This window comes from Hirundo rustica, chromosome 1, assembly GCF_015227805.2.
Source record: "Hirundo rustica isolate bHirRus1 chromosome 1, bHirRus1.pri.v3, whole genome shotgun sequence".
In the NCBI taxonomy this organism is placed as follows: Eukaryota; Metazoa; Chordata; class Aves; order Passeriformes; family Hirundinidae; genus Hirundo; species Hirundo rustica.
The window spans coordinates 13,948,200-13,972,171 of record NC_053450.1 but is presented as its reverse complement, the minus strand read 5'-3'; the positions used below and the strand labels follow the sequence as shown (position 1 = coordinate 13,972,171).

The 23,972-nt window shown below is 38.7% G+C and overlaps 1 protein-coding gene across 2 annotated transcripts; it reads left to right on the top strand.

Annotated features, from left to right (window-relative positions):
* The first annotated feature begins 1,200 nt into the window (after positions 1-1,200).
* LOC120761627 (mediator of RNA polymerase II transcription subunit 30) lies at positions 1,201-22,900 on the top strand. Of its 2 annotated transcripts, none has more exons than XM_040083057.2 (5): positions 1,201-1,296; positions 1,790-1,994; positions 3,514-3,672; positions 6,970-7,080; positions 18,072-22,900. In XM_040083057.2, the coding sequence occupies exons 2-5, from the start codon at positions 1,821-1,823 to the stop codon at positions 18,165-18,167; spliced, it is 540 nt and encodes a 179-aa protein (XP_039938991.1). In that variant the 5' UTR covers positions 1,201-1,296; positions 1,790-1,820; the 3' UTR covers positions 18,168-22,900. The 2 variants fall into 2 exon arrangements, with proteins under 2 accessions (XP_039938991.1, XP_039938999.1); XM_040083065.2 differs by lacking the exon at positions 1,201-1,296 and adding an exon at positions 1,440-1,552 and having other exon boundaries at positions 18,072-20,335.
* The last annotated feature ends 1,072 nt before the right edge of the window (positions 22,901-23,972 follow it).

Genomic DNA, 23,972 nt, shown 5'->3' with positions numbered 1-23,972 from the left:
GTCCCCTTCTGCATATTTAGATACTTACTGCCACAATCACTCAAATACAGAGTCCTAGATATTATGACAATTGGGAAAAAAAAAAAAAAAAAAAAAAAAAAAGAGAACCTTTGGTACTTACAGATTTTTGCGTATAAAGTTGGTGGTGGTGTTTTTTTGTTTGTTTGTTTGTTTGTTTGTTTGGCAGACAGTAAGCATTAGCTACTGTAGAAACAGCTCATATCTGTCAGGCTTCACAGAATTTGCCTGGTTTCTTTTTGAGGTTATTCCCTCTCCCTTACATAGGAGGGCTTGTCTATACTTCAAAAATGCCTCAATTTTATTAGCGTGGTACAAGCACTCAGAGCTATTTTATATCCATGCAAATACTGTGACTGTGACCTTGTGACCAAGAAAGACCAAGTGTTAAGGGTTTTCTGTAGTAAGAATAATATATCTATGCAGGAAGGAATAGCAGTACACCCATAAAACTATAAAATTAGCACAGGTTTTAAAGTGTATACTGTCAATACGCACTTATCCCACAAAACAGATATTGAGCCATTTATCACTGGGACTGAGACTAGAGCATTTCTCCTACAAAGACAGGCTGAGAGAGTTGGAGCTATTCAGCCTAGAGCAGAGGAGACCTCATAGCAGCCTTCCAGTATGTGAAGGAGCCTGCAGGGAAGGTGGAGCAGGACTCTTCATCCTGAACTTTAGTGATAAGAAAGTGAATGGCTTCAGACTGAAAAAAACAGTAGGTTTAGGAGTTAGGAAGAAATCCTTTACTGTGAGGGTGATGGTACACTGGAATAGGTTGCCCCGGGAAGCTGGGGCTGCCCCATCCCTGCCAGTGTTCAAGGCCAGGCTGGATGAAGCTCTGAGCAACCTGGTCTAGCAGAAGGCGTTCCCGTCTGTGGCAGAGGGGCTGGAATTAAATGACCTTTAAAGTCACTGCCAACCCAAAGTTTCAATGATTCTATGATCTGACAGAGGGGTGGTGTGAATGTGTGAATATGCCCGGGGATTCTGACCAAACTTTTCAACCACAAGAGCCCGCATGTTGGCTGACCTGTCCGCAAATCCGCACTGGATTCATCAAGCCAGGAAAGCGACCGGCTTCCCGAGAGAGACGTGCAACGGAGAGCGGCGGTACAGGGGCGGCCCCAAGCCGGCGCGACAGAGCCCGGCCCCGCCCGCCGCTCCCGCCCCGCCGGCTGTGACGGCGCCGGGCGCCGGGAAGTGCTTCCGCCCGCGCGTGTCCGGGGGCACCGTGGGCCACCGGGAGTGCCCCGGGAGTGCGGCGGGGACACCGTGAGTGCGGCGGGGCCCGCGGGCTACGCGGGGCCGCTGCGTCCGGGGCGGCTGCAGCGCGGAGCGGGGCCGGGTCCGGGCGGGAGCGCGGGGTCCGGGGACGCTGCGGGGCCGGGGCACCGCTTCGCCCCGGGAGCGGGTGGATCAGCGGGGAGAGGAGTGGTCGCGCAGGTACCGGTCCCGGTGTCCAGGACTCCGATTCTGCCTGCTGGAGTTGGGCAGAAACCTCTGTCGTGCACCCCTTGGGACGGACCGGGTAAGGGGCGCGCCCAGTGACGCTCTGAGGGGAGGGAGGGGAGTGAGGAGTGCCCCCGTTTCCACCGCCCGGCAAAGCTGCGGTGGGTCAGGGAGCGGTGTCCGGAACAAGGGGTGCTGCGCTGGGCCGGCCTCATCTGTTGGACAGTTGGAGAAAAGGAGTGGGATAGCCACCCTGCAGAAGTTTGCTAGGATAGAGTCAAGTATTTAATCGTTTCATCATCACTTCTCCGTGCAGCTTGCCTGGTGTGACCGGTCAAGGCCAGGAGATGTCGACCCCCCCTCTGGCCGGGGCGGGGATGCCGCCGGGCGCTTTCTCCGGGACGCAGGCTCAGGCTGCCAGGGAGGTGAACACGGCTTCCCTCTGCCGCATCGGCCAGGAGACCGTGCAGGACATTGTGTTTCGAACCATGGAAATCTTCCAGTTGCTAAGGAACATGCAGGTGAGAAACAACTATTTATTTTTATACACTGAACTTGCCATGTCTTTATCACCGAATGACAGTGTATATAGACTCAGGAGAGGCCTTAGGATGTTTAGAAAACTCAAACTGCTCTGAAAAGGAGGATTGGTTGAAGAAGTGAGTAGTACTATTAATATATTTGCTTAGTCCTGTACATTAAGTGAAATTCAGAAATGCTGAATTGTCATTGCCCCCACAATAAAAAACTCTATGTTTAATTAACTGTGTTTCCTTTTATGTATAATTGTCCTGGTTTGGGACAAATTTGGGAGAAAACCCCTGTATAGGATCCCTCTAAGGAAGCAAACCCACGTGGCTCTTCCTTCTAACCGGTCTGGAAAAAAACTAAAACCCTCTTTGGAGAAAAGTGGAAAAAACTATTTTACTAAACAAATGAAGTGCATACAAGTATAAAGAATGAATAGTATGAAACAATAAAACCTCTCTTTCTGAAGTGAGATGGCAAACTGAGAAAGTCTTTGCCGTGGGTGTAGCTCAGCTCTCTCTCAGCGTCTCCAGTCCCAGTCCCTCCGGCGCTGCTGGAAAATGCTGAGGTCCAGGCTCCGGTGGGCCGCAGGTGCAGCCTCCAGTGCTCCCCTGGGTTTTCAGTCTAGAGCAGGTTTAAACAGTTCCAAGGAAAAGGAAAAAAAAACAGTCCAGGGAAATTCTCTGCCCTAGCTAGCTGAAACTAACTAAAAGCAAAGGAAAAAAAAATCTCTGTCCTGCAGTCTCTCCAAGCCTCCGCCAGACACGCCGTCTGCAGAAGAATGTGGAGGAGTCAGGTAGTTTTCTCAAAACAAACTCCGCGCTTCTCCTTGCTCTTAGAACCAGTCTTAAAGGCACAGGACTCAATATACAGCACAAACAGAACAGACGATTGGGGATACAGGCATCATAAAGTTACCCTAGGACAATAATGAAGCCTGTTCATATGTTGGTCATATTTCTCTGTTTATGTTAACATATGAGGAATAAATTTAGAGGAATTTTCATAGATCCTTTTCTGTAATATTTTCCCCCTAAAACTTGTTGTTGTTGTTGGGAAAAACAACATAATCCTTATTTGTGCCTACTTACTGGGAAAACATACAAACTTCTGTTGTGTTTTCTCTGAGGAGAGTACAAGATAAATAATCACTCCTACTCCTTCTGCATTTTCATGACTCTTGTGTCACTGAATTGAGTGACCTGGGGTTGAGATGCAAAAACTCAACCCCAGTCACAGTGGTGTCATATTTAAGCATTGTGAAGACACTCACTGAAAAGTCAGAGGGATTGACAGTGACCAAAGTGTAGAATACATGAGGGTGTTTAACAGCAGTGACTGAGCACATGAAATACATAATTTTGCTAGTAAAGAAAATAAAAATTTCAGTGATTGCTGTGGGAAAAGTGTGATTGTCTTATTTTAAAATATATAAAAACCTGTCTGATATCTTTATTTATTTCATGTGACAGAAACTTTACTGTAATATTTTTAATGTTTTGGTTCTCTAAGTTACCAAATGGTGTTACTTATCATACTGCAACATATCAAGACAGACTGGCAAAGCTGCAGGAACATCTCCGTCAGCTATCAATACTCTTCAGAAAACTGAGATTAGTCTACGATAAATGTAATGAAAACTGTGCTGGGCTCGATCCTGTTCCCATAGAAGTAAGTATCTTTATTTATGTATAAGTTGCAAATCAGAATAACCACTCTGGATAGCAAATCATTCATCTTCCTCACTCGCAGGTGACTCATAACAAGTTATAATGATACTGTAATTATTCAGTGGACTGAATTCTGTTTAATAATTAGAGCTTGTTGAAAGATTGTGAACCTTAGTGTCTAGTTGTCTAGTGTCATAAGTTGGACTTGGTCTCAGAGGTCTTTTCCAGCCTAATTGATTCTGTGATTCTGTGAAAGCAAACTTACTTTAAAATGTTAAGCTTTTTTCCTCTGGCTTCTTGGTACCTGCACCAGTTTGTTTCCCCTAGGAAAAAAAAAAAGAGGATCAGGACAAAATTTTTTTGAGAAGTGGGAAAAAACCTGCTTCAAGCTCTCACCTGTCAGCCTGGCTCCTGAGTAATAAGTATTATTTACTTTCTCTGGCCAATAGTCTGTGCCTCTCTGTAGTTCCCTCACTCAGCTATTCCTAACCTGCTGGCCAGTATGAACCAAACCTAAATGTGCAGTGCTGATAGAAAAGTTACAACATAAAACTTCCGGGGAGAAGGACTGGCCAGAGTTTTTCCTAATAATACTGCTGTGATGCATAAAATCTTAAATTTGTCATCTTCCTCCTAAGTTGTTTCTAATTTCTATATACTCTTAAACCCAGGGTTTTGTTACAATTTGAGTTGTTCCTGCTCAATATTAACTAGAACTTTGAAATTTTTTAATTACTGACCTGTAGATTCTGAGGCAACTTTATTAACAAACTTTTGATTGTCCATTGAATTTTAATCATATGGGCATTATATTTGAAGTGTGAGTCTCTTAACTGAATAGAAGTAAAGAAATTAAGAAGCCCATTCACTACAGTCCAATCTAGACTACTGTTTCAGTTAACAGTCACTGACTTTTGACAAGGTTTTCAGAGAAATGTATCTGGAAACCTGACAGCAAGCAAGGGAATAAGTTAATTTTCCCATTTAAGAAAATAAAACCTGTTGTCACAGTGTGTTGACTTGTGCGCAATAACCAAATACTTGTGTCTTCTTTAAAAGCTTTACATGTGTCTTATTTTCCCATATCAGTGGAATGATGTGGGGTTGGTAACTTTTCACTTTTTTTTTCCTCTTATCAGGATGGAAAGGAATGTCCATGGAGAAAATAAGTAGTCACTTCAGTCTTTTTTAATGCAAGGTTTCACTCAGCTTAGTTACAGCAGAGTTTTTTATTGATAGTTGGGATATTTTTTTTTACTCTTCTAGTCTTCTCTGAACTTAGTAGATGCCTGCCTCTTCATGTTTTTATTGGTTAGAGTGAATGACAGTGGCACACCATTCCTCTTGGATCAGTTTTTTTAAATTCTTCTTCCAGTAGTTCAATAATAGTCTCAATTGTATTATTTAATGGCCAATATTCTAACCATGTCTTTACAGAATATCAACAAAACTTTTTTTTTTTTTTTCCCACAAAGAAGACCATTCCTACTAGTATTGCTTATTCCATTATTATTGATATAAATGTTTTAATACTTTTTGTTAATGTGTACTAATATGTAACAGGTATTATTAACTTTCTGTTAAGTAACATAGCAAGTGAAGGAGATCTACCTACAAAGATTAAATTTCCTGCTTTTTCTGTGTATTAGGTACAGTTCTGCTTTTCTTTGTAGGTTTGTTTTTTGGGTTTTTTTCTATCACCTTTTCTGAAAGATAGGGAGGTTTTCTTCGAACATTTTCAAAGAAAATGTTCTCCTTTAGTGCTACTTTATTTTCCATTAGAAAGAGTTTTTTCCAAGAGCATATAACAGCCCCACAACTTCTTCTTTATGGTATGCAAATGTAGTAAGTGGTCAATATTTGGTACTTTTTCACGGCTGAGTTTAGTGTGGTAGCTTTTGTCCATTTTGCTAAGCTTAATAAGAATGGCTGCAAAAATTTTTGTATAGAAGAAAATGACATTTTTAGAAGGTTAAATCAAAGACTGCTGAAGGCCCTGAATGCTTTGTAATATTACACTCCAACCTAAGTAAGAAGTTAATATGCACCTGATGAGCAACTTGCCCCAAGGCTTTTAAACATGCGTCTTCTTGCTCACATTTCTCAATATTCGTCTTCCATTTGTCTGTAGTGTGTATGTAAATATGGATGTAATTTTGCATAGTTCAGGACAGAAGAAACAATGGAGACTTCATGGATGTATTATCTTTTAAGAAAATGTTAGTAACTTGGGAGTGTTCTGACACAGAAGCAAGTATTTGTTTTGTATCTAGTATGTTTCTTTTGATTAATTTTTTTTGGAAGGGAGCATTTAGTAGTATTCATTTAGAAATTCTGTATCAAGGAATTTTAGCATTGTCAAAGCTTGCAAAAAAAGACAGTGCACTATGGTCTTTTCCAGCCTAAACCAGACTATGATTCTGTGTGTCTGAGGAGATCATGGTCAGAAATACTTACAGAAAAACTCATTTTAGGTAACTGTGGACCTGGTCTTAAGAGTAGCCAAACAGAGGCTCATTAAAATAGCAAGTCATAACTAGAGTATTAACCAAATAGCTACATAAAGCCAGTCATATTTATCTTCAGTATATCAATGAAATGCTTTATCATAATGATAACTTCATGTTTGTGGTTTTATTTCTTAGTGTGGATAGTAAATTTTAAAATCCCAATCTGCAGAATTCAAAACTACAAGGATTATCTATGATAAACATCTTAAAATGGAAAGACTGGCTTCTGCCTGCAGTTACAAAATTTCTTTGGTCTAGGTTTGGTAATGTGTGGGATTGTGTTTTTTTGAAGCATGTTTTCCTGGAGAACCAGCTGAGGTCATCGCAAGGCCTTTAGGTTTGAGGTGGCAAACAGGCTCATCTCCACTTTCTCTGGGGCAGTTAGAACCTGTGGAGAAAATGGTAGTATCATATGTATTTCCTGGATTTGACTTTTTTCTTTTTTTTTTTTCCATTTCCTTTCCTTTCCTTTCCTTTCCTTTCCTTTCTTTCCTTTCCTTTCCTTTCCTTTCCTTTCCTTTCCTTTCCTTTCCTTTCCTTTCCTTTCCTTTCCTTTCCTTTCCTTTCCTTTCCTTTCCTTTCCTTTCCTTTCCTTTCCTTTCCTTTCCTTTCCTTTCCTTTCCTTTCCTTTCCTTTCCTTTCCTTTCCTTTCCTTTCCTTTCCTTTCCTTTCCTTTCCTTTCCTTTCCTTTCCTTTCCTTTCCTTTCCTTTCCTTTCCTTTCCTTTCCTTTCCTTCCTTCTCTTTTTTCTTTTTTAATATCTAAAGCTGTTGTTTCTTGTCTTCATAGCAACTTATTCCATATGTTGAAGAAGATGGTTCCAAGCATGATGATCGTGGTGCTGCAAGTCAGCTTCGTTTTGCTAGTGAAGAGAGAAGGGAAATCATGGAAGTAAATAAGGTAACAAAGTTGAAATTAATCTGCATAAACTGAGAAATGTCATTTTCACATCACAAAGCCTAAATTTCTAGATTGTTGTACTAAATACAGAATGTGTGATGACCATCAAAACTGGAGATAGACACTAAATATTTCAGTATTGAACTTTTAGTTGAACAACTATTTTTTAGCTGTACCTCTGACAGTAGAGTTTAGGTTTCCTAACAATTTTAACTTGTGTTTTTTTAAAGCAGACATATATTCTCATGAATACAGTAGGATATGTTTAACTTACTAGATATTGACAGTACAAACTGACCTAAGATGCCCATTGAACTTATTTATCTTCAGAACTTATCTTAGGTGTTAAAGTAATTGATATTGAACACCAGATGTGTAAATATTATTACAATTATGTGAGTTGGTAAAGAATTTTCAGGGCTACCTTCTGATTTTGACAGTTTGAGGCAGACTGTTCTTTTTGTAAAGAGGAGCATTTATTGAATCTTGCCACATACGGAAAAAAATGTATTATGAATTATAAATGTTAAATGAGTTAAAATGTTAAATTTTCAGTTTGAGTGGCATTGTGCAGCTGAGTACAATTACTGAAGAGAGATTCAAATCTAAAAACAATTATGCTGTAGTAAAAGCTAATGTAATATGGAGACCAAAAATACAGTTTTACCAGACCACAATTTTGAACATTGTTTCTTCAGTCTGTAAAGTACAAAGATAGCATTAAATAAATATCTCTATAGCTATAATATCTGCAAATGCTCAGTAAAAAGGAGTTATAATCTACAAAAATAACAAAATAAATAAGTAAACAGTTTTTTTATTTATGGAATGAATAATTGATGGATTTTCGGCTTTTAAAATATTTCCTATGCTTTAATTTGTCTTCCACAATCACATATGTGTTGAATTTTTCATAACCCTTTTATTTAGAAAAATGCACATGTATTGTACAGGAGAAAATGAGGACTACGTGAATTTAGAGAAATGCAGTTGTCAGCTCTCCTGTTGTAATCTTTCTCTTCAGTACTGATGTAGCAGGGTTGTATATATTATATTGTATGTAATGTTGTACCGTGAATTTATGCACATTTATTTGCAATCTTTAAGTATTAATAAGCTTAACTGTCCATATTTGTGGTGGTTTTAATAGTTCTATGACATGGTTTTGCCCTTGTTGTTGTACTTTTTATGCTAATATGGTTTTAAACCTCCTTGCTGTGATCTTGTGAAAATAATTTCATACATTTTTATGAAGAGTTCTGAACTTTAAAAAGGTTGATGGTGTTACAGGACCATTGGTAGCAAACTTGTAATTAAGAATGCATTGAAATCTTCACTTAAATGTAGGCTGAAATCCTGTATTTATACTTAAATGCCTGGACCTAATTTCCAGATTTTCCACAGTAAATCTTCAAAAGATAGTTGAACTTTCTCTAGTATTCTTGTGAACAAATACTTAGTAACTGCAGCAGAAGAAAGTCAGACTTCTTGTTCTTTGAAAGTTCACTGATTTTTCTTTTGTCTCCCTCCAGTTGTAAAAGCACATCTACTACTATTTTCAAAGTTCAAATTTTAATACATTACAGACTATGTAGGAAATGCTGTAGAAAAGGAAGCACTTTTATGACTAGAAATATATATTCTTCTTTTGCCAAGAGAAATAACTAGAATCAGATAATTGGTCAAATTTCTAACACTGGCTGCTGGAGCCTCCTTGGGTTCAAGGAGAGCTTGCCCTGGTTCTTAGCTGGCATATCTGACAGCTCTTCAGTCCTCTCTAGTGTGTAATGTCCACCTCCAACTGAATTTGATTGATTCATTTTAGGAAAATTTCAGTAATAAAAAATCTTGATAAAAATACTGTGAGAGGGAAGCCAACATGATAGTTAAAGAAGCTTTCTATGTTCTCAGCCAAATCTTTTCTTCCTTCAGCTCCTTGTCCTTTTCTCACCTAATTCTTTTTGCTGTGATAGGCATTATTTTTTTTTCAGTCTTGCATGTTATAGGGACCAAAAAATCACTATTCCAATAACCCAAGACTTTGACACTATTGTGATATTTGAATTAGTTCTTAGACCTGCCATGGATCTCTTAATTTTGCCCTTCTTGCTGTGATATCCCAGCCAGTGTGATTTCTTTAGTGGCTCTGGATGTATGTCAAAGACACCAACTGCACCACCATGTGGACCACTGCCAAAACTAGTAGTAGCTCTTATAAACCTTGTGGATCACATATTCTCACACAAAACTGCCCTCATTCCATGAACCACTGACTTGAAAACCAGCAGCTTTGCTTTGCTACTGCAGGTGTCTGGGAAGGGATCATCCTCAGTGGAGGAGGAGAGGAGCATTCCTATACTCACCATCTCGTCCTTGGGGCAGCAGAACCTGTTGATGTATCAGAGTTCCTAAAAACTGCAGGAGCTTTTTGTGTTGGTTTACTGGGACATCTTTTGGTCTTATTTAGTTATTCTGCTATATTAGAGTTACCTTTTAGGTCAGAAAGTTTAATGTCCTGACCTTGGCTGTGAAAGTACTTGTCTGTTAATTTAAAATATAGATTAGTTTGCATGGCAATGGATTTCTGTCCTAGCAATTCAGTAATAATTAGCAACTGTAGATTTAAATAAAACCTATTAAGCTTTATAACACAAGGGAGTTTTGCCCACAATAAGAAGCTTGTACCATTATTACAAAACAAACCATTTCTTAGCACTGACTATCTCTATCTCTTGTCTTAAACAATTCTCTCCTGCAGTTCCCAAAAATGTAGCTTATTCTTTTTATTCGTGTATGCTTTCTGGGCTTGTAAATAAATTGTTGAGGTGGTTGACTTTTTTTTGGAAAAAAATTACTGTACCTGAATCAGTTTAGTATTTGAATTGGTCTTCTAGTCTTGACCCAGTTTTCATTGAAATTAATCTATTTGCAGCAAGTGGAAGATGTTACCAAGATTTCTTCTCTTCTGTTCTTGTTTTTTGAGTGTTTAATGTTCTATCTATTAATTTTTTTTCCTTTGAAGTATTGAATCATCAGTATTATTTTAGAGATGTCAGGCTCACCTTCAGTTTGTGTTCTTGTAGTACATTTGACTGGACTTGAAACAGAAATACCATATCAAAAATTGAGAATGATTTAATCTGTTTTGCCCTCCCATCAATGGTTTTCTTTACTGCTCACTTTTAGAAATGGAGCAAGTACAGCTTAGGTTTCATTCATACTCTAGGTCTGGTTTGAATGAAACACTTAGGAAAACCCTCACATAATTAGTAGTGTAAGTACATTTGTGTGAAAACAAAGCAAAATAGTATTTGGAAGTTCCAGGTGGCTCTTTAAAAAACAATCATATTTGATATTCTTAACTACTGTTTGTTAAGTGTTTAACCGGGATCTGGCTAAGAGAGAAAAAGACAATTTACATGACAGACTTTTAAGTTAAGCTGTAACAAGTTTAGCTCTGGGCCTTTTTTTGATAGCACAAACATTGTGCCTTGCAGCTGATGCTGTTTAGGACTATTCAAAAAACCTAAATTCCTTTTAAACTACCATTCACACTATTTGCATGTATTTTAATTGGTTTTGTACAGTCCTTTACACCCAAAATATGAGTGTGCACCAAGAAAAGTTTTGGCAAGAGGGGAAGAATTTGTTACTTGGTCACCTTCTGGACAGATTAATCTGCACTGGAGACAATGCCATGATTTTTTGAGTACCCAAACTGACTCTCTGCAATGGTAGGATCAGAGGAATTTAGGCTCAGTGGGAGGTCTGGAGATTATCTGGTTCAGCCCCCAGCCCCAGACAGGGTCAGCCAGCAAAGTTCGATCCAGCTGCTCCAGCTCCTGTCCACGCTCCAGCATTTCAAATATCTGTAAGGACTGAAATTCTGTCTTTTCTGGGCCCTTCTTAAGGGTTAACTTTTACCGTGCAAATTTTCCTAATGTTACGTTGGAATTTTCTTTGTCATAACTTGTATATTCACTGCCCCTCATCCTTTTGCTGTGTATACTCAAGAAGAGTATAACTTTGTCTTTTCTGTGAGCTTCGTTAGGTGGCTGAAGACAGCACTGTGATCCTGCCCTGTGGCCTTCTCTGCTTGAGATTGTACAAATACAGCTTTAATCATTGCAGTGGCCTTCCACTAGGCATTATCCAGTATGATAGAACTTTGTATTGATCCCCAAATTGAGCAGTCATTCTCCAGAGCCAAATAGAAGAGAGCATGAGAGGTACTCACCTGACCTGAGAGGTACACTCTTGCTAATATAGGGCAGAGTGCAGTGTGTCTTGCATGCTGCAAAAAACATTTGCTGCTGACTCAGGTTAAACTCGTTAGAAAGTATCAAAAAGGACCTCTGATCCTTTTCTGCACATTTCATTTCTATTCAGTCAGCCCTCTGCCTGTGCTGTTGTATGAGTTTATTCTTTGTGCAGATGTAGGATGTTGCTTTAATTGAAGTTCCTGAGATAGGTGTTGGCCTACCTTTCCCATCTATTGAGGTCCCTCTGAATCCAACATCCCACCACTGAGTATATTTTTCACTTTCCCCAGTTCGGCACTGTCCACCAATTTGATAACTTTGATATGGTGGTTAGGTCATTAAGTATGGATTAGTCATTAATGAGGATATTAAGAATATTCACCTTAGTATCAATACTGAGAAACTTCAAGAGTGACCGAGTCTTAATACTGATGATCCCATCATTTAGAATCCCGTAGTCCAGTTAGTTTTCCATCAACCCAGTAATTCACCTGTTCAAACCACATCTCTCCAATTTGCTCAAAGGCAAATTTGGATAGGTGTCAAAAGCCTGACTAATGAATGATTTTAGTTCATGAAAGTGAAGAAAATCTCCTGCTCACTTGCCACACAGCCAGTCATTTCTCAATAGAAGGCTATCATGTTGGTTGGGCACAAGGCGTCTTTAGGAAATCCAGTATGACTGTTCCCAGTCACCTTATCATTATGTGTCTGGATATGACTTGCACAAGGATTTGCTGGCTTTCTGGAGTCAGAAGTTAGGCTGAGTAGCCTGTAGTTTTCTGGATCCCCCTCCTTGTCTTTCTTGCAAATAAGTTGAAATGTTCCTTTTTCATCAGGAGCATATTCCCCCTTTCCAATAGAAAATTAGGTAGAGTGGTCTTGTTATGTCATAAACCAGCTTTCTCAGCATTGAGATGTGTTTTCCTTTTCAGTTTTGTATAAAATGTTGCACACAGAATTTTTCACATTGCGTCTTGTACCATATCACACTTACAAAGTTGAAAAAAATTAGGAAAAGGTGAGCATAATGCTGGCAGTAAAATCCCAGTTGTCCCCTTTTGTCTTCATATAGATGTATATTATATAACCTTTATTGCATTATCACACTGAGTTCCTCTTCTCCCCTTCCCGCTTTCAATTCTGGAAGAGTCCTTTGAACTATTCTGCTTTTGTGGCAGACTAGGCACTATTTAGATTGAATCAGTATTGTGGTAAATAAGATTATAAAAATCCTGGATTGTGTATTGCGTAACTGACATTAGACTATTGAGTAAGCAGGGAATTTGGGAATGAGAAGGAAGGATTTATTGTGTGTAGTGTGTAATTAACTAAGGCAGTTCTCAGGAGCTGAATTTTTTTTCTTTGCCACAAATTATCTGTGGTAGTTGTTCATTCTTCCCCTTATGGCTCGTGGTAGCTTTGAATATGTGGGAAGCTGTTAAAATACGAAGTCGAGAGATGAACATGAATCTGAAATGTCTTTGGACAAAGTTAGCAGCACTTCAGTTTTATCTGTAGCGTTCCTGTGTCTGAGTTTGCCATCTGTAGCTGAGGATCATAGATCTGTGAGATTTTCATATTAAGAATGGGGACGTAACACTGAGAAGTGTGGTGGAGAAGCACCTTGGGGAATGAGTAATTCCATTACAAGCTACAGAGCTTAGATGGTACTCAGTAAATAAGACCTCGGACCCCATTGTTGAATGATAAATACTTGGTATGAAGCAAACATCCATCTATTTGAATGAAGGTGCTTTTTCCTCTCAGAACAACAGATCAGTGGATAAATACAATCCTGTCTGGGTCAATAGGTGAAAAGTATTGAGCTTGCAGCAGGGAACAGGCTGTCACTGATCTTCTGTTTGTTTCAGGAACAGGTTACACATGCAGAAGGAGCAGTTTTCCTTTCAGCTGTCAGTTGAGGTGCAAGGCAGAAAATTCAGTCTCTCATTTATGCTGAGTGTAAAACAGTCATGCCTGTGGATGACATCAGGAAAAGCTGTAGATACTGGACAGTGAGTGTGTTAATGTTTAATTGCACAGCAGTTACTGTATTAGTGATGAATATTTTTTTATCCCTTTGGAAAAAAACTATATATCATTGATATCATATATCATATATCATTGTTATATGAATTTACTGTGATGGAAAATGAGTCTTGGTATCAGTTGAGCAGCCATAAGTTAAGACACCATTGACAGCTTTAAGAGAGTTTGAGCAAAGTGTTGACGGCACTTTTTCATCATATTTTTTCTAGCTATGTGCATATAACATAGGGTATATGCATATAACGTTGTAATAGTCTCTTGACTACAAAGGAAAAAGAAAGGAGCAGGTTTTTTCCACCTTCACACTTCAGAGATTTCATTATAAAGGATTAGTTTTTAAAAAGAACAGTATAAATGTCACCTTCCTATTGAAAACATCATGTTTTTGTAGAAATTTCTTGGGCTTGACTTACCTGGAAACACAGAGGCCACTGTCACTTTCATAAGGCTTTCAAGAGTCACTTCCCAAAGCATAATATGAGCACAAGAATATTCATGTTACTCCTTCTGACCTCTCTCAATGGTTAGAAGGAGTAATGTGAATATTGTGCCCAGCTCTGGACTCCTCAGCACAGGAAAGAAATGGACCTGTTGGAGTGGGCTCAGAGGAGGGCTACAAAAATTATCAGGGGAATGGAGCACTTCTCCTATGAGGAAAGGATGACAGTTGACGTTGTTCAGTCTGAAGGAGAGAAGACACCAGGAGGATCTTACAACAGCTTTCAGTACCTAAAGGGGGCTTGTAAAATGGATGGGAAGGGCTTATTGTGATAAGGCAAAGGGGAATGGCTTTGAACTAAAATAAGGCCAATTTAGGTTAAATATAAGGAGCACATTTTTTAGGCTGAGGGTAATAAAACATTTGTTCTGAGAGGTGATAGATGCCCCATCCCTGGGAACATTCACAGTGAGGTTGGACTGGGCTCTGAGCAACCTGGTTTAGTTGAAGATGTCCCTGCTCATTGGAGGGTGGGACTAGATGACCTTTAAAGGTCCCTTCTAACCAAACTTTTACATGATTCTGTACTCCTGGGAAAGAACATGATGCAAGTTCTCTGTAATAGGGTTTTAATCAACAAAGTAAATATGTATTTTTTTTAATTTTGCTAAGATTTATGGAAGTAAAGGTAGTATGGTTATTAATATTTAATGTTACATTGAGACACCTTCTGGCCTGTACTGTTGTAGATCTTGAATAGAGCAGGTAAAAACCATAGCTGGCACAGCATTCAGGAGAATGGTCTTCAATATAAGATTTTCAAGATGGAAACAGATCTTCACTTGTTTTTTCCTTAAGAAGAAGAAGAGTCTGTACAACTTAGGCAAGTACTGTTGACGTTTTTTCCAAGCACCACTTGGAATATGATCTTACTCTTCCACAGGTTTACATTATTTTCTTTGCCTGAAGAAGGGATTTCTAACAAATGGATTGAGTGCAGCATAATGATTCATAGTGATGTTTTAGTTTTAATATTTGAAGGATATATGAACTTAAAATGAGGAGAGAGACAAGAGCACTGTGCAAAGGAAGGTTCTGATACATCTCTGATTGTAAGTTGTGAATTGGTCTAACAGCACTGATTTCTAATGAAATGCAAGTGAAGCAAAAATGGCTTCTAGTAAAAAATTTATTTTAGTCAAAGTTGAAGTTACTGTGTCCTACTGAATTCAAACCTGTATGAAACATGGCAGGTTCCTTATAGCATCTTTTCCTCCTTTCTATTTTCTGGATGTATGTTATGGCTCTCCCACTTCATTTCATTTATGTGGGTTTTGTGCTTCAGTAAATGTTTTCATTAATGACCTACCTGACCTAAGCCAACTAAGGACTCATTGGTTACTGGAAGGTGCAGTCTTTGCCAACTCCATCACAATGGCCATAATACTTGCAAGGTCAGTCAGAATGGGTCTCCTTGAAAATTAATATCACAAAAGAAGACCCCCTCTGGTAGGTTTTCAGTCAGATCACTTTTATGACAGAGAGGGACTAGCAGAAACAGGCCCTGACAGATGTAACTTGAATTTAGGTCTCTTAAACTCATTATAAACTGCCTCATTGAATTTCCCTGTGCTATCTTAAAAGATAAAATCAGAAGCTGTAGCATGTATGTAGGATGAAGTACTTTTTCTTGTTTCATACAACATCTTGTTAATCCTGAGAAGCAGTCTAGAGTTCAACTAAGTCATTTCAACAGAAGGAGGAAAGAGTGGGAGAAGACTTGCAAGCAATCTGTTCAAATGAAAATCTGTCACTGCTGCAGAAGCTGCTTAAAGATTTTGCCCATTTCCCAAGAAGGCCATTTCACCTATCTTTTCAAGGTTAGACTTGAGTTGAGATGTTCTTACTGGCTCAGCAAAGTCTTAAGCAGAGGCCAGCACTTCCAGTGGTGCAGAACATATTAATTATGTAGTACTTTGTGGTGTAGACCACTGCCTGTCAAAGATCAGTAACAAAGATCACTATATGCATTTCAATTAGGAGACTGTGCTCTCTGAAGTGGATTTTTTTCTTCTCTCTTTATTCTTTCAACAGCCTAGCAACCCATGGATGGTGCTTCGTCTTAGATGTTTTTTCTGGCTCCAGAAAAAGTAGAAGAACTAAGAAATTAGCTCTTCAGTAAACACGAGGATCTAAAATTATCTTCAGATAAATAAACAAATTTATACTTCTTGTCCTTACAGATGCTTTGAAAACAAATGAAACCCAGTCTGAAGGTTCCCCTGTCTAGCATTAAGTAAAGATCAAATAATTTACAGTGTAATAATACTTTCACAAGAAAGGAAAACAGAGAGTGAGTCTTTTGGGCATAACTTACACAAAGTTCCTGTGAGTTACAGTATTTAACAGTACAGTTAGACTTTGATGGAGAGAGAAAACAGTCTGCTTCTCAGAGGTCAATGGTTCTTATTTCTGTCTATGGCTTTAATTACCATCACCAACTGTTCAGCCTTCATTTCTATTGATGAAGGTTTTGAAATACCTTGAAATGGTGTCGTCTCAGTATGAGGGAGTTACAGCTTGTGTTGAACTAGTAATTTTGATGTAACAGTCACTGATTTCTCTAGGACTGAGAGGGGCAAACAGAATTATGTTTAACAATACCACAAGTATGAACATGCTTGTTTATTTCATCCCTCTTGTGCTTTCTCAAGCATCAAGATCTTGCATTTATGACCTTTGGTAGGAAGACCCTTGCAGTTCTGTCATTTCAGTGCTGTGGTAACTACATGCTTCTTAGCTTTCTCTCTTGTCTTTAGTTTGGAGCTGAATCTCTGCTGTATCTTGTGAAGTCTTGGATCAGCAGATGGGAAGGAAAGAATCATTAGATAAATTATTTACCTTTAAAACACTTTTTAGCCTGTCAAATGCTTGGTTAGGAATTCCATGTTAGTTTACATGAACTATCCTGCATGTGTTTCTGTGTCATTTATAGGAGTCTAGATCTGAGTGTTGTCTCTTCCCACAAAAGTGTATTCAGGAGTATTTCCCTTACAATGTTCCCTATGTAATCTAAGCCTATTACCATCTTACTTCGGACTGTTTTTACAGGTCCAAAGTGAATAGGCTTCCTTTTTTTTTTCTCTGGACTTCTTTCCCATCTGACCACCTAGCAATTTAAAAATATTGTTGTGTTGACTGCATCAAAATTCTGGAGACTGATTCCCAGGATGTTGCTTTGTTTTCTCACTGTTCAAGTAAGTTCAGTTGTATTACTGATTTGAGTCATGTTTTTAATGTATCGCCTTTTGTATCATGCAAATAACAAAGTTACATCCAACCTAAAATGTTCTGTTCTGTTTTGGTGGAAGCAAGCCTTTCCTGTGCTTTCACTTTACCTGGAACTCCAGACTTCCCTAATGAATAAGTAGTTTGATCTCAAATGTTGGAAGGCTGACATCTTATCAAATCAGAATGAAATGAAGAATAAACTGTGTACTGTTAACAACAACCTAACTTATCAACAGCTTTGATTTGAGCAGGAAAATGAATAAATGAGATTGTGTGATGTATTGATGCCCTGATCTTTCTTCTGTAGAGACATCATTTTTAAGTTTTGGTTATGCAGCCAAATAAAAGCTAGTTTTCTGTTCTCCTGTTCCTCCAAATGCTTCTGCAGTTTGCAAAAACAAATATATAATTTTAAAGAATTCAGCAGGCTTGAGAAAACCTTTTCCAAGACAGGAATCTTAACGCATCACAGTTGACCGAGATCACAGAAGGGCTGCAAAAGCTTGATTTGTTTCACCTATACCTTGTGCTTTGTTCAAATTTATATTGTTAATGCCTCATTTTTCTCTAATTTATAAAACTCATATTCACATAAATTTACCTGCTCCCCATATTCTTTCTTCCATCTTAGGACACTCTCTTTTCGACTTTTTAAAGTGAGGACTGATCCCTGCAAGCCTCCAGCTTTTGAAGGTGTCAGGTGTTTTGATAAAAGGCTGCTGTGAAATGAACCAGCATTCCCCCTCTAGCAATGGTCCTTAACTTTTGAGGCTTTCTTGTATTTTTAGAATGTGCTTTAAAGGGGATGTATTATCCCACTAATAGTGCTCACTGACAACTGAGAAAAAGATTCATATAGCATTTCATAGCACTGTAACTTTTGTTGAATTTTTGAGTGTGCTATTTGAACTGATCACAAAAAAACTTCTAATAAACTCTTCCCACAGAAACTGAAACAGAAAAATCAGCAGCTGAAGCAGATCATGGATCAGTTACGAAATCTTATTTGGGACATAAATGCCATGTTGGCAATGAGGAACTGAACAAGGAAAATCAAACTTTGTAACCGAAGAAGATACAAATCTGTTTGGATATACTTCACTTCCTTCTAAGAAGTAGTAACGTGTTTTTCCACCATTATATTGCAGAAATGTTTGAAAAGTCTTCAAGATTAAAATGTTGAGTCATTTTCTAGTAATGTAAATGGTGTTGCGTTCATTTTTATAGAAAATTCATCCTATAAGTTTTACCTGTGTGATTCTGTTGTACAGCCTCAGTAATTTACAGTAGTAGTTTGGATTGCTATGCAGATTGGGGGTTTTATAAATAGTTTCTGGATTTTCTTTATAATACAATAAAAAATTATAAAAACATATGTTTATATGCCATTCTGCAGTGTAAATAGCCTTATGGAGAGGAAAAATTGCAAGACAGAAAAGTTGCTTCAGTAAGCTAGAGGGCTGAAATCAGCAATCAGATACTGCAATTCAATCTGCAGTATTTTATATATTATCTGCAGTGCAGAGCAGAGCAGGACAAACCCCTCCCTTGCCTGGCTGGTTTCCCCCCCACGACAGGGTTGGCCCTCCTGGCTGCCAGGGCTCTGCTGGCTCATGTTCAATTTGCCACTGACCAGGACCCCCAGGTCCTTTTCCACAGTGTTTCTCTCCAGCCTCTCATTCCCTAGTCTATACACACAGCCAGGGCTGCCCCATCCCAGCTGCAGAATCCAGCACTTGCCCTTGTTAAACTTCACACTGTTGGTGATTGCCCAGCCCTTTAATTTATGGAGGTCTCTCTGCAGGGCCTTTCTGACCCCACGGGAGTCGACAGTTCCTCCCAATTCAGTCAAATCAACAAACTTACATGGTTTTCCTTCCAATCCTATATTGAAGAGCACAGGGCCAAGGATGGAGCCCTGCAGAACCCCACTAGTGACAGTCACCAGTCTGATGTGCCTCATTCACTGTAACACTTTGTGCCCAATCTGTCAGCCAGTTGCTTACCTGTCATGTAACTCAGTTATCCAGCTGTGCTGGGCATTTTGTGAAAGAAGAGAGAAGGCTTCTGTGAGAGACAGTACCCAAAAGTTTTGCTGGAGTCCAGAAAGATTACATCTGCTTTCAGCTTTCCTAGATCAGCTAGGTGGGTTTCCCTGTTGTAGAAGGAAATCCGGTTCAGCATGCTGGACTTCCCCCTCATGAAGCTGCACTGGCTCTGAACAACTGTGACTGGTGTTGTATTTCTGTAGCATTAAGTATGGTTGGAATACTTTGGTTTTTTGTACCAGAATGCACTGAATAAAGACCTCATTAATCTTTTCTCTATGATTATCAGTCCTAGTAAACTTTGGAGTATATGAGCAGTTAATTATTTTTAGTTAATTGTAAACCTTCATCTTTCATTGTTCTAACTTTGTTACTCCTCACAATTTTTGTTTGCCCTGAAAATAATCTTGAAAATTGTTATCCACAGATGCTGCCAGTGTACTATGTGTCTCTCCAGATGAAAAAATATATAAAACAGCTGCAGTATAAATCCATAGGGCACTTTACTCTTAGTATTTGTCAGGTTGAAAACTAACCATCCTCACGATTTACTTCTTGTGTATCACTTTTAGCTCTAATTCCATGCCCAGTCAGACTCCATAGTAGTTTTTTGTGAAAGACAGAACCTCCTGAAGCATCCAGTTAAATGGTATCCTTTTAAAAGCTACCTTTTTTCAGTATGATGGTTTGATACTGAATGCTTAGTGATTTGAGATTCATGGATTTTGAAATGCTATGCTGATTTTCATAGAGTTGTAGGATGGTTTGTGTTGGAAGGGACCCTGAAGACCATCTTGTTCCAGTGCCTCTGCCACAGACAGGATTGCTCAAAGCCCTCTCTAGCCTCACCTTGAACACTGCCTTGGATGGGACATCCGCAGCTTTGCTTGGCAACCTGTTCCAGTGTCTCACCACCCTCACAGGTGTTTTGTTGTTCTATCAGTCTCTTTAATTCTGTTTTTTAATAATTTCAACCCATTTGTCTACTCCTTGAGGTAAAAATCATTGGTAACAGATCCGATCACACCTGGTTAACAATATGTGACTTTTCCATGAAAATAGGTACAATTTGGTTGTCTTTTGTTTCTGTTTTTAAAGGTTGTAAATATTTACAGATGAATGGATGTCCAATCTTATAGTTTAAAACAAAGTGTTAGAAAATGTTGATTTTGGTTAGTTTACCCGGTGGTGAAAGTGGTCTGTATGTATGACAATACCTAGATGGGAGTAGGTGTCAGAACACCTTACAAATAAAATCTCTCTCTTTTCTCCCATGTCGCAAATGCAGTAAATATCTTAGTCTGTGGCAAAGGCCTAAGCAGAAATATTTGTTCCCTGTTTAGATTCACCACTATGGCAGATTTGCTGGTCAGAAATAATGGTTTTTTCTGCAGCTCTGAGAGTCATAACTATTCCGTATGCAAAGCTTTTGAAAAGAGATGACTGCAAGTAGAGATTTTACTTTGTTGTTGGTTTAAAATGCAAATGCATTTTTCTCTTTGCAAGCTGTAGTGGCAGCTTTCTGTTTAGTGCATGCTTAAGCATGCAAGCAGCCTAGAAGTATTTGAAGTGGATTTTGAAATGGCACCATCGTCTTAATTATGAGTGTTAAATTCTCTGTTTGGCATATTTTTGTTCTATTTTTAGAACAGTTATGAGAAATGGAACTGGACTGTACTGCTCATATAGCATCTAGGTCTTTTTACTTAATGTGTTTAAAGTTTGGTGACTTTTTTATTATGCACAAACAGTACAGAAGTAACCTAAAATGTGACTAAGAATGCAGCTATTGCAAGTAGATGTCTGGGTGATAAAATATTCAGCTTTCTCTGTGCAGCTGCTAGCAGTAGCCAAGGCCTGTACTACAGTTTTTCATCTGGGAGAGAGGAGAAACACTTCAAACCACAACCAGAATAGATGGGCAGTAGCTAAATTGCAAAGTGCAGAAATAGACAGAATTGTAAATTATCACAGTAAATGCAGTCAAAGCAGGACTGTGCAAGGTGTTGGACCAAAACCATACACTTTGACTTACACAAATGAAAAGCAAGGGTAGTAAACATAATTCAAATGCTATCGGATCTGTGAATAAGTATAAGATTTGGCCAAAAAGATGACGGTTTTAAGAAAAGTGGCAATTCCTCAGCTGTGAAACACTTGAATGAATTACTGGGCACCAACATGTGTTGAAATTTAATATTTTATTAATGCTAACTGAACTTTAACTGCTGGTTAATGAAGTGGCACCAGATGAAGTCTTTACAAATACCAGTAAAGCAATACAAACACAGATGTTTCAGTGTTTGGTTTATGTATCATTGACTATTATGTCATTATATATATCACTGAAATTATCTTCATGCTTCTGGCGTTCCCCTGCTTTCCTCACCAGGCTGGTGGCTCTCAGAATTGCTGCCTGCAACAGTGCTGGACTTGCTGTCCCTCCTGAACACACAGAGCTCTGACTGGCTCTGGAAATGCCTCCACTTTGAGCATCGTTTTCATGTGACTGGTAATAAGTATAGCTGCTTACTAATGGTTGGACTCAATGAACATAAAAGTCTTTTCCAACTTAAATTATTATATGATTCTGTGGCTATTTTTATGCTTTTGATAAGGCAGAAGCTGAATAAACATGCTGACACTTCTAAAAGCAAATACCAGGACATAGGATCATTATATTTTTGGAATATAAAATATTTGAGGGGTTTGGATTTCTTGGGGCTTTGTTTTGCCCAGATAGGGCTTGGGAGATAGAGCTATGATGTAGAAACTTTAAAGCATATTTGTGGGAATGGTCCTAGTTAACACACACTCTAAAAATACAACCATTAATCCAACACCTTTGTAGACAAAATAACGGATATTGAATGTGAGTTCAGTGTCACAGCACAGAAGATGCCTGCTAGGCAGTATCCAAAGGTCCAAGGTTTTTCTTAGAAGAAGACAAAAGTTCATAGCAGATCTATGCCTTGCTCAGGAGAGGTGCAAGGAGCTTAGCTTTCCTCGTCTCCATAGAGGCAGCAAGACCAAATCCATGACCGTTCTTGTCCCACAAAGAAAAACACTGCTCTGATTGTAGTATTTCTTTCTGATGGAGAAGAAAAACTTGTGCACAAATGCTACTCAAATTAATTACTAAAGAATGGATTTAGAGGGAGGAGAATAAGGGTTCTGGTCATTGGAACCAAGATTTCATCAGTGTGCAGGATGGCTGTGCAAGCCAAAAACACTTCAGCTGAAGGGTAGCTGACTACTGCTGTGGAAAACAGTAAGCTCCAGATGTAGGTTTAAAGAACTGAACTTGGAAAAAAAAAAACCACTTTTGAAAAAATATGCAATGACACCCAAAGACACTATGAGTCAGCTGGGGTTGACAGAGGATGGATTAGTTTAATTGCTTCATGCTAGCAGAGGAAATGGGGGATTATAAAGGAACTTAAAAATACATCAGTGCAAAAATATTTGGGGAAGGAAGTGAGTAGTTTTCTCATTCTTCTTATGTTGTAGTAATGAAGACTGATGTGGTAGAGCATCAAGGCTTTAAAAGGGAAGGGGATTTTCCTGACTTGGAAGGTTATTCCATATGTGAAAGGAACAAGCTGACTGATATGTATTGCAGTTTATTAATTAAAGTGACAGAAAATATGTACTAATGCCAGCTTTTATTTAATAAAATGTAATGGATAAATGGAATGTAAGAGCTAAGTAAATACAATATAGTGAAACTTTTGTTAAGTCTAACTTCTGTGTAAATTTTAAGGGGTTTTTTTTGTTGGGGTTTTTTTTGGGGGGGGGTTTGGTTTTTTCCCCCCTCCTATTGCATAAGGGACATATTCTGGCATCTGTTACAACACTACAGAACAAATAACACTATGAAGAATCATTTGCAACAGTGTTTGTATTGATTGAATTTAGTCAGAAGCAGAATCTGCATTTTCTAGCACTCCTCACCAGATTAGGCTGCTGAAGACCATCAGTTTGAGGTAAATAAGCAGGGGTAAGTTTCCATGTGTCTCCTTAACTCTGGGAGCATTGCTGCTCATTGAATGCCTCTGTGTTAAACTTGCAAGCTGTCTGGTTGCTTGCACATGTTCTCAGCAGCTGATGATATCTGATAATCACTGCTGAAGCTGTAGAAATTATGATTTTTCTGCCTAAATCCTGTAAGAGACCTGATGTGCTTAGACCCTCCTTGGGCCCTCGCTTTCAGCTGACAGCACCTACTAAAAGCTGCAGAGCAATGTTCCAGAATGGAGTTGAAATAGAGTGGATGAATGGAATGAATTACATACATGTCTGTGCTAAAATTTTCTCCTATGCCTCTCTGTGCTTATCATGACAACTTGCTTGAAAAATTAATTCAGATTTGCCTAAGTAGGAAGGAAGATTCATGATTTTAAAGTTGTCTGAGTAGCAAAGGATAATAATGCAGTTGTTTTTATAGCCATATAGAGGGTTTAGTGGTATTTACAGTCCTGGAGAGGGGGGAGGAAGTTCATGAAGACAGTCTGTTACTGAAATACATTGTTGGAATGGGAAGACTTTCAAACAATAAGGGGAAAATATAAAGAAATACAAAAGCAACAATCAAAACTTGGGTGAGTACACCCTGGCTGTAAAATAGAGGTAATGAAAGGGGATTTGGGAAAGCACATTTTAAACCTGCATTAAAGAGATAAATTTGGATACAGGGAGAGGAAAAAAAGCCACTTCAGTTTTGGAGTGCTTCTCAAAATATTGCATAGTAGGGACTGCGAGAGCTCTTGCTCTGAAACCAGTGATTCTGATACTGTAATT